The following is a 10,880-nucleotide window of genomic DNA, read 5'->3' as shown; positions in this document are numbered from 1 at the left end:
TGTCACTATAGCCCTATTCTCCTTCCAAAGTCAATAAAGGAGAAATTAGAGATTCTACAAGTAGTTGTCTTGGAAGCAAGAAGTCAATATATTATGGGTTTGAGGTGGGAGTTAGATTTGAACCCAAATGCCACCTCTCTACTTCAACCAAAACTCGAGGTCTAGTAATAGCACGATTATGGAAGCGGAACAATCGCATCGTCTAAAGTGATAGAAATCAAGATCAGTTTTAACGACGACTTAAGGTTAAAGTAAAACTCAATTACTAGAAGGGGATCTAATACCTATATTTCTAGCAATAATAATTTGATCCACATCTATTTTTGTTGTACACGAACTTAACTTTAATTTAACAATATCAACTAAAATAGTCATTTTTGAAAGTTGAAAGACCTCAAAATTTAAAGACGAGAGAAAAAAAGGTTTCAAACCAAATTATAAAGAGGCTTTCTAAAATTTAACAAAATTTATCAATTTAAAAAATGATATATTTCATTTTTCTCGTTTGTTTTAAAGTTGAATGTATTAATCTTAGGATTTTTTAGTATTTGGGCATGAAGATTTCAATCTCAAATTGAATTATAAATTTTTACTATGGAGACTCACGAGGCATGATGTTGACATATTAACTTGAGTTAGAAGTTTTTCAACGTCACTTACAACTTATATTCTCACTATAAGATTTTATATCACCATAAAACAACATAGAAATTGGCAAAAATAAGCTAATTTTAAATGGGTAAAGAATTTTAAGATCACTTTTTAGTTTATAGATTGTTAGAAGACCTTACTGCCCTTTTTAAAAATTTTCCCCATAAATAAATCTTCTCAAAATTGAAACCCTCCGTCACGGACGCACCACTCTTCCCCGCTCAGCAACTCCTTCCATTTCCTCCGGCGACGGCGGCGAACTTCCGACGACTGAGGCGGCGTCGGCGGCAAACTTTCAGGTGACGGACACCGCGAACGAAATGCGGCTATAATCACGAAACGCGAAACCTCTTCTTTCATATACTGGTCTCACTTTTCTTGGCTTTTGATCCAATTCCGAGTGCAGTGAGCTTCTCTTTCTCTCCCAACTTAAATTCGCCTCTCAGCTGTGGAAGAGGATAAAATTATTGCAGAAATTAGCTTCATTTTTTGGGTTCCATTCAATTTTACCCTGCTGGGTAATCTCTCTCTCCATCTCTCTCAGCTGTTCTCGTTATTATTCCTTCTGCTCGTTAATTCCATTCATGATTTTTTTTTCCTGATGGAGTTTTGTGGGTTGCCAATAATGCATATCACTTGTTCGATTTATGGATTCTTCCATTTTTTTGTACTCGTTTCTAATTTTCGAAATGCTCGCTGGGATCCCAATTATGCATTGCCTGGTAACTGTTCGACAGAATGCCTCATCGAGGGAATCTGCATGCGTGTTCTTCTGTAATAAATTTAAGGCGTCTCCAATATGTTTAATCCGTTTTTTGTGGAGATATAATAGTTCGCCTCGCCTCTTGTTTACTTTTAGGTACTCATAGGAGTTGCAATCGGTCCTTTCAGTACAAAAAGGTGGTTGGCTTGTAGAAAAATAAAAACATGTTGAAACACTTCCTTGGAATTATGCGGAAACATGTCGTTTGCACATGTGAAGTAAACAGGGTCAGGCCTTATTTCTTTGTGCCAACAAGTGACTTTCATAAGGGAGAGGTAAAGTTTCTTCTCTTGGCTAATCAGTATTCATGGCTTTAACTATTTCAGCCGTGAGTTTTTCTGCACGAGTAGAGGATCACATATCATGGTTTCTTTTCTCGGTTCGTACTGTTAAATTTTTTTTGGGAGGGGGGTGGAGAACAGAAAGAATTTAGAAATTTAAGAGGGACAGCTATACAGGAGCTGCGAGTTAATTGGTTTTAGGATATGGATATCATACCAACCACCATGGATTTGTATACGGGATTGGAGGGTGAAGCTGTAAGCTTATTAGATATTGAGTTTAAAACTAGATAGACTAGAATTTTAAAGATTCTTCGTGTTTGTCGATAGCAAATATTGTAGAATTTGATAGTTATCATGTGGAGATTAGCCAAGGTTCATATAAGTTGGCCTAGGACACCTACGATTATAAGGAAAAGCATATATTGAAATGTAATATAATCCTTCCTCCTCCTTTTTTCCACTTACATTTGTCCCTAAAAATCTGCATTTATTGGTAACTCTTTTGACTTATGCGAGGATGTTATTTGCGTAAGAGGTTTCTGTGAAGTTTTGTGGTTCAAATTTTAGTTTCCAACGCATGATGATATATGTTCACTGCATAAATTGATCTATATTTTGCATAAGAGTAATTACTTGCCCGATTTATTTAACCAGACTTTTCTAAACCTTAGATTATCAAAACCTCTTCTTGGTCGATGCTTTATCACAGGTTCATTTTGCACCCAGAAGTTTCTTTGGCGTAGAGGACTTCTTAGATGATGATAATAGTAGGCCATATACATACCAAAAGGGGAAGAAGTCCAAAAATCCAAAAAAGCACATATCATTTAAGCAACGGACAGTCGCCTACATGGAGCCATTTACACTTGACGTGTTCATCTCAAAGCGATTTGTTTCGGCATCACTTACGCACAGGGTGACTTGCAAGCAGGTTGCAGTTGCAGGTACTAACTCGAAAGACATTAAAGCTGTTCTTAAATCTCGTTCAGACATACCTGCTTGTTTGGCTGTTGGTAGTATTTTAGCTGAGAGGGCTAGAGAAGCTGATGTTTATACCGCTAGTTATACACCTCGAGAAAGGGACAAATTTGAAGGGAAAATAAGAGCTGTGGTTCAGTCTCTCATTGATAATGGGATAGATGTGAAAATTTATCTGGAGTGAGACCACAGATATTGTTTTTGAAGTAACACTTTTGGATCCTTGATTAATAGCCTTCTGAACCTTCTATTAGATGTTATAATATCAGGGTAACTTTTCACATGTTTTTTTTCCCTTGAATTGAAGTTCTTATGAGAGACTGAGAAAGCTCTGTTTTCAAGTTTGATGAGCTTTTACATGCTCACTGATTCAGTGATTCTTCATTAACACACACATACTTGAGTAAACATGTCAATTATAAATTTATGATATTGAAAATAATTACTTATTGGACTGTGAATGCTTGCTCGAATCAACTGCCAAGTCAAATTATTGAATTGAGAGCAAATTATATGCTTGGGAGTATGATATTTCCATTCAATATCACGGCTGGAAGTAGAATAAAAGCACTTTTGGAGAAAGCTAAAAGCATTTCGTTGATTACTTATGCTTAGGAGTATATTTTTGACAGCAAACAGTACTTTCCACTCAATATCACGATTGAAAGTAAAATAAAAGTACTTTTGGAAAAGGTAAAAAACATTTACATATTTTTTGAGGAAGCATTTGTAGAATGTTTTTGGCCGAAGTATTTGACTGAGAAGTATTTTTAAGAGTGGATAATCAGACATTAAATAAATTTTTTTTATTAAATAAATTTTGACGCTCGTTAATAAAATATATATTTTTTAAAAGTACTGTTAGACATACCTTGACTTACAATTTTGCAGGAATCAATTAATTTCTTGAAGTTGTACAACCTATAACATGAAAATTCTACATTTTTAATGAAATTTTAGTTTTCAAATCTTGATGTTCTAAAGCTTCAAAATGGTTACAACTTTATTGAAAAGTGTTTTATTTAACTAATTAGAGCTTTCAGGAAAATTTTGAGTTCTTCCCAAGTTGGTAAGAGGTAAGAAATTAAATATCCATTAGGCATTGATATTTGCATATATCTAAGGATTGACTTTTAATTGATATTTTTCGATGCTAATGTGAGTAAATACGGATGATAAAGATTTTTAAGTTATCTAAAAATTGTGAAACACTTATTTATTAATTTAGATATTTCTTATAATTTTTTTTTCAATATTTGACATTTCCATAAAATTGGGACATCTATATTCTTATCAAGATTGATATTTAAATAATTTAAATATAATTAATATTTAAAAAATAAAAAATTAATTTAACAAATAAATAAAAGGAATGAATATGATTTTTTTTAAGAAAACAATTTGTAAATGTAATGAAATGAAAAGAAAAATTGACAATAATATAAAGGAGGGAATTGGGGGCAGTTTCTCTTTCTGCTCTCCGAGAGATTTTATTTAAAACAAAAAACAACCGAGGGAAAGCGAAAGCCCTATCTTTCTGGATTGTTCACCATTTCCAGATTATTGTTTTTACGGTTCTCTTCTCAGATCGCTCTCCATTTTCTTGGCTTCCCAGGTACTATTTAGCTTCTTTTTTCTGTCTCCGAGGTATCTTGAACTCTGTATGGTTGCCGACAGAGGGTGATGGAAAAGAGATAGAACTGAAATTCTATTATGTTTGGTGTTTTGTTGCTTCGGTGTGGACATTCTATGGGCGAGGTGACGAGTTTAACATTTATTGAAAAAATGTCGGGGTTTTGTAATTGGGTATCATTAATTGATGTTAGGGCTTCGTAATTTTGATTAGGACAAGCCATCGTTGCTCGGTAAGTTAGGTCAATAACTTATAGTTCTTTTTATTCTTTTTTTTTTTTTGGGTTCATTTTGCTCGAGAAGTGTATGGAGTTTTATCTGGGTGTTTAGGGTCTTGTGTATTGGCTTGGACCTCGGCGCAGTCGCTTTGGAATCTTTTACTTGGTTTTTTTTTTCCTCTTCTGGTTTTCCTTTATTCTTTGACTTTAACAATTGGAGTCGTTTGTTTTTGTAATTTTTTCATATTGTTATGTTTTCTAGGTGCATTTTTGTTGTCCTTGGCCTTTGTTTTTCTACGGTCTATTTTCTTTAGACGAGGCCTTATTTCTTCATCTGTAAACATTTGTCCACTGTCTTTGTTGCAAGTATAATAGAATCTCGGGACTGGGAAACATCAATGGTAAAAAGGAATACTCTTCTTAATCTCATGCAACAACCACCTAATCCTACTAAACTTAGTTGCCAAGAGAATTTGTTGGATGTTAAATTTTAGGTAGCGTGGACACCATAGTTTGAATTCATTACCTCTAAGCCTCTTATTTCTTGATTTCACTATATTTTTATTAAGAAAAGAAACAAGGGTTATCTTGACAAAGATGTCTTTCTTTTGGAATCAAACAAATATAAGCCTAGTTGGTTCTTCTATTAACAATCCTCTTTTTGAAAAACTCTTGAAACACCTTAAGCAAGTCATGTTCCAACCTTCGGAAAATTTTCTGCTGAAAAGTTGTTGGGCTAGGGGACTTTTGATTCCATAATCTTCGAAGTACAGCTACACTTTCATTTGCAATCAAATTTTGGGGATGGTGATTGCTGATGTTATCCTTATAAATAATTCCTCTTAGAATGCTCTCCTTTTATTTTATCATAAGAACTCCTCTTTATGGGCTTCAAGTTCTAAAATGTTTTTCTTTTGGATTGATTTTCATATTTGCATAGTTAGGGTCTGGGCTCCTTTTGAGGGGCTGATTTTTTGTATACCCTTTATTTTCTTTCATATTTCTCCATGAAGCTTGATTTTTCATTTAAAAAAAAAACTATACTCATCAAACTTTTGCTAGATTTTCCTTTGAACCTTGCCCGTTAGAAATTTGGTATTGCCTGTTGCCATCATCATTAAATTGTTGAGATTGTTCGTGTCAAATGTACTATTTGAGAGGGAATGAAATCTCGGTGTCAACTTAAAGTTGTTAATAATTTATAAATACATAATTTCAAATAAAATCTCGGTGTCAACCTAAAAGTGTGGCCTCTCGGGCTGTCTTCCTAAGAAGGTTGATGATTGGCTGATTGAAATAGTTCACGGTGGCACTCTAAAAGGGAAAGCAAGGGTCCTCTGGAGTTGCTCTGGGAGAGCTTGTTTTTGGAGTATATGGAAGGAAAGAAACCAAAGAGTTTTCAACATCTCTCAACCTTTTGATATTTTTTGTGAAAATGTACAAATTACTATGGCATCTTGGTGCCTTACTTTTAGGAGATTATTTCGTAATTACAGTCTAGCTTCTCTTTCTCGGGATTGGCAATCTGCGATGTGGTAGTTTTTCGGGGAGGGCCTCCTCGGTCCTCGCCCTTAGGTTGTTCTCCCTTTTTTCTCCTTCATTTCTTATATATATAAAAAAAAAATAATTTCAATTGAATTTGCCCTCAAGTGGCAGCCCCATAGGCAAGGCATGAGACCTTGTGTCCAAACCTTTGGGTGAGTGATGAGAGCCTTAGACCACTGGTTCAATTTACTTATACATGAAGGACAAAGGATGGCAAACGAGACAAAGGGGACAAAGATGTGAGGGAGTAGTGGTGGTGTGTTTTGTAGTGGGCCCCCTGATTTTGTAATAGGTTGGCATGGTACTAGACTAGACCATGCAGGGGAAGAGGGATTTCACGTAGGGGTACACCTTTGTACGGGAATTCTGTTATTTGGTTATTTTGGGACTTGGAATTCTTCCAAGTAGGGGAATTCCTAGCCTTTCAAAGAGCTAGGGAACTTTGTTGTTTTGCTGGTTTATTTTACTGAAATTTTACGAGATAGGTCATCTGAAACCTATCCATGAACTTAATATTAAAACCCTTTATGTCTCCTTAGTCTAGGCCTTGGGGCGGGTGCAGGCGCCCGGTTATAGGAGTAAAATGCTAAAGAGATATCGATTCCGGGTTATTAAAAAAATAATTTCAAGTAAATATTAACATATTAAGGAAATTGTATGCGTACAATGTGAAATGTGAAATGGTATGATAACAGATGTAACTTCCTTGTAGATTGAGGCAAGTTCTAACCTTTTAAAAGAAAACCTGCAAATAAAAATGTGAACAAAATAAATAATCTCATTGGAAGTACCAAGTGCATCCTAAAAATATCAAACAATTTTTAGCTTGGTGAAGAGGAGCATCTGCTGTCTGAACAATTGATCCATGTATTCAACCCCTTAGAAGCACATGGAAACTCTTCTATTTCTCTCAAGCCTAATTTTTCATAAAATAGAAGAAAAAAATATACATAAGGGCCCAGGGGAGTTAGAATGAACCAGAAAAAATTTGTTCAGGGAAGGTGTTACTGTGAGTATTAACTGCAGTTAAGAGTCCTTGAACCTGGAAAATATTAGGCATTTGCCCTGCCCCATATATATTTTTTCTAATACTCCCTGCCCCATTTTAGTCTATAGAAGTTTACAACTTTCTCAAAGAATTCGTTCAGGAGATTGTGTTACTGTTAGTTATATAACATGCTAGACAGCAGTTTTATGTTGAAAGTATGGACAGGGATGATTCTAAGTTTAATTGTTTTAGTTTATCTTTGGGAGGAATTTTTTATGAGGAGCCAAAGGGTGTTCAATGCTCATTATATTTGGTGATGTATCTGAATTACTGCACCCTTGATTTGTATTGAATTGAAGACACCGTTCATTTGATTTCTTCATATCTCTTTTACTTGTGATAAGAGAGTTTGAAGAAGAAATATGATATGCTGCAATATCATTGACTCTGGCATTATGTGTATGTTAGTAGATCATGAAGCAAGATTCAAATATGGAAGCAAATTCAACTCTACCTGAATGTGAGGAGAAGGAAATAGGTATATCCGCTGAACAGAAATCTAAGGGGAATGTAGCAGAGTTATTGACAGAACAGGAAGAGAGTAAAGAAGCTCTGTCTTCAGCAGTGCAAGAAGATAGCATAATGAAAGAGGACTCTCCTGCTGGACAAGTAGGCGATGTGAAAGAAGCTGTGACTGAAGTTAGGAACACTCCTGAAGCTGGGAAGTTTGCTGAAAAGCGCATTGAAGAAGGGTCAAGTAAAAAGAAAAAAGTTTTGAAGGTGAAACGAAAAATCGTAAAGAAATCTCCAGCTAGCAGTGTATTGAGGACCAAAAAGGCACAGGCTGAACAGGAAAATGACAAAAAGGAAAAAGAGGCTCCTGGAACCCAAGAAGTGAAAGAAACTCTTGAAGCTCAGAATCTCACTGAAAATTCCAGCAAACCAGAGTCAAAGAAGAAGAAGATTAAAAAAGTTTTGAAGGTGAAAAAGAAAATTGTAAAGAAATCTCCAGCTAGCAGCCAAATGAAGACTAATAAGGTTCAAAGTAGTCCGATGGCGCAGGCCAGAAAGGGACAGGAGAATACTAATAGTGTGTCGCAGGCAAAGGGGGAAGGTAGTGGAAAAAAGGTTGAAGATACAGAGAAGCCTAAGCAAAAGGAAAATGTTAATAAAAGCATCTCAAAAGAGAAGCCTACTGAAAAGGGTGAAGAGACCTCTGATTGCCATAAAAAGAATTCTGAGTTTAAAAATAGAATCAAGGACCGGAAAAATATAGAGAAGGTGGATCCTTCAGATAAGACCATGAAAAATCAAAAGAACAAAGAAAATGATAGCGAGCAAAAGAGTCAAAGAGAAGATAGAAATAAAGAAAGTCTTGGTGGATTGATTTTCATGTGCAGTGCTAAAACGAAGCCAGATTGTTTTCATTACAACGTAATGGGTGTTTCTGCTGGCAAAAAGGATGTTGTCTTGGCAATCAAACCTGGGTTGAAGCTCTTTCTCTATGATTTTGATCTCAGGCTTCTGTATGGGATTTATAAGGCATCCTCTTCAGGTGGCATGAAACTTGAGCCAAAGGCTTTTAATGGGGCTTTCCCTGCACAGGTTCCTCGTTAGTTATTATAAACCATTCCACAAACTATCTTTTCATCTGCCAAGGATTATGTTCTCAATTTCAAAATTGAAATTTCAGGTGCGGTTCAATGTTTACAAGGATTGTTTTCCACTACCTGAGAGCGTTTTCAAGAAGGCAATCCAAGAGAATTATTATGAGAAGCACAAGTTCAAAGCTGAACTCACTGTGAAACAGGTAAATATGTCAGGTTTCTTCTGCTAGCTTGTGTTTTGAATGGCACTATTATATTTTTTTTCTGTGGTGACATTGAAGTGTTTCATCTTTCAGGTTAGGAAGCTCTCAGATCTTTTCCGGCCGGTTGGACTCTCGAGTTCTGCTACTGTTCGGTCCCATCCAGAGGTACCAGCTAGGGATAGGAAAGTTCATGGGGAAGTTAATGAAACTCAGGTTAGGGATTCTAAGTCCAAGGATGATGTCAGGAATTACCATTTGTCATCTCATGGAAGGGACCGACACCGAGAAGAGGCACCTAGACATAGAGAGGAAGTTCCCCGTGATTTATACCTAAGCGAAAAGGAGTATCGAACTTATGGTCTCCGGTCTGAGAGAAGAAATTTAGATCCTACACCTCGGCCTTCTTTAGAAGCATACCACAGAGATCACGATAGTGACTATCAACTGAGACATCCAGAGCCCAGATACAGGGATGATGTCTCTGCACACGCACAGAGAGAAGTAGTTCGCGCAGATCATGTATACTTTAATGGAAAAGATTATCCAATTTACAGTATTGATTCTAGACCTGCAGTATCACCTCCTAGAGCAATATCTGCTAGCGGTTCAGAACGCAATGCTTATGATTCGTATTACACTCGTCAATTGGATCCGTATCTGCTTTCATCAAGGAGGGAGGAACCAGGCCCTCCACGTTATTCAGCAAGAAGTTATGTTGCTGATACTGAACCCATGAGACATGCTGCTGGTGCTCTATCGTATTACAATCAGACGCATCACAAAGATGTGGATACGGACACCATACCAGTCTCATCCCGGTACTCGTTTGCTGGTCCATCTTTCTCATATCGGTAGCTGTGGTACCCATTTTTAAGCTTCAGCTCACTGGAGAACTTCAACTGGAATTCCATGTAGCTCAGGATCTTTAATTGGGTATTAAATTAGTTATTGAGTCTCATACTGTAGTTGGAGTTGTTCATCTTGCAATACTTGTAGCTTGTAGGTGAATGTTCACTTTGAAGATTGCTACATGAATGGGCGGTCTTAATCATTGTTGCATCTCTTTCAGATGTGAAGTTGTATCAATATGGATGAAATTTGAGTTGATTAGAAGCTTAGAGTTGGTTAAGAATCGGGCTATGAAGTTGAGTGATAAGAATGTCAAAATTGATGATGTTATTTATTCCTCTTCAAAGGTAGTTACCTTAGTTGTTGGCTCAACATTTTGTTTTTGATAAGTTTTTTTCTTCTTTTTTCTTTCCAGAAAAAAAAATGAGTTTAATTTCTCTAACATCAGCCTATTATATACATTGGGTAGGTTTTTGATGCGAGCTAGATAAGTAGTTATTGGTGATATATGGCGCCTTTTTTTTTTTTTTTGGTCACGATGCAAATTGCTTAATAAAAATTTTTAACTTCTCAATTCATCCAGAATTTAATTTGATGCGATGGAGAGTGAATTGGGAATGTGGTAAAAGAAATAATGCTGTAAAGATCCTTCTCTTATAAATGAAAATGTTAGAGAAATTAAAAATCATGAAAAATATTTAAATTAACAAATAAATATTTCGTACTTCTAAATATGTTAAAAATAATTAATATTTAATATTATGTATAGTGAAATTTTATTGATATTTTTTATATTTTATATATTTTTTTTGAAGTATAATGGAAATGTCGATTTACTTATATATTGATGTTGAATCTATGGACATTTTAATGGATATTTAATACCATGTTTCTTATCCTTTATTTATATATATTATAAATCTAAAATTTAAGTTAAAATTTTTAATTTAATTTGAGTTTTAGAATAAAAATAATAATATAGATGATATTGGCAAGATACATAATATAATAATGTAAGGTTTATTTTGATCTCTAGACTTTTAAAAGATTTTTTTTACGTATTTTTAATTTACATTTTAATCGCTTCATTTTTTCCATCATAATTTTGGTATGATATTACATTACACACCCAAAATTTCATTAAAATATAGTCATAATTTTT

General features: G+C 35.1%; 2 protein-coding genes across 3 annotated transcripts; both read left to right on the top strand.

Annotated features, from left to right (window-relative positions):
* The first annotated feature begins 794 nt into the window (after positions 1-794).
* Positions 795-3,042, top strand: LOC111018783 (Ribosomal L18p/L5e family protein). Its single transcript, XM_022295025.2, has 3 exons — positions 795-1,169; positions 1,511-1,689; positions 2,408-3,042. The coding sequence occupies exons 2-3, from the start codon at positions 1,579-1,581 to the stop codon at positions 2,858-2,860; spliced, it is 564 nt and encodes a 187-aa protein (XP_022150717.1). The 5' UTR covers positions 795-1,169; positions 1,511-1,578; the 3' UTR covers positions 2,861-3,042.
* Positions 3,043-4,134: 1,092 nt separating this feature from the next.
* Positions 4,135-10,077, top strand: LOC111018835 (uncharacterized). Of its 2 annotated transcripts, none has more exons than XM_022295078.2 (4): positions 4,135-4,291; positions 7,531-8,664; positions 8,753-8,869; positions 8,963-10,077. In XM_022295078.2, the coding sequence occupies exons 2-4, from the start codon at positions 7,534-7,536 to the stop codon at positions 9,722-9,724; spliced, it is 2,010 nt and encodes a 669-aa protein (XP_022150770.1). In that variant the 5' UTR covers positions 4,135-4,291; positions 7,531-7,533; the 3' UTR covers positions 9,725-10,077. The 2 variants fall into 2 exon arrangements, with proteins under 2 accessions (XP_022150770.1, XP_022150771.1); XM_022295079.2 differs by having other exon boundaries at positions 4,138-4,291; positions 7,528-8,664.
* The last annotated feature ends 803 nt before the right edge of the window (positions 10,078-10,880 follow it).

Source organism: Momordica charantia (assembly GCF_013281855.1).
Source record: "Momordica charantia cultivar OHB3-1 chromosome 8 unlocalized genomic scaffold, Mcharantia_2.0 BLBB01000008.1, whole genome shotgun sequence".
Taxonomy (NCBI): domain Eukaryota; kingdom Viridiplantae; phylum Streptophyta; class Magnoliopsida; order Cucurbitales; family Cucurbitaceae; genus Momordica; species Momordica charantia.
Note: the sequence above shows the minus strand (reverse complement) of the source record. Positions and strands in the feature narration are given on the sequence as shown.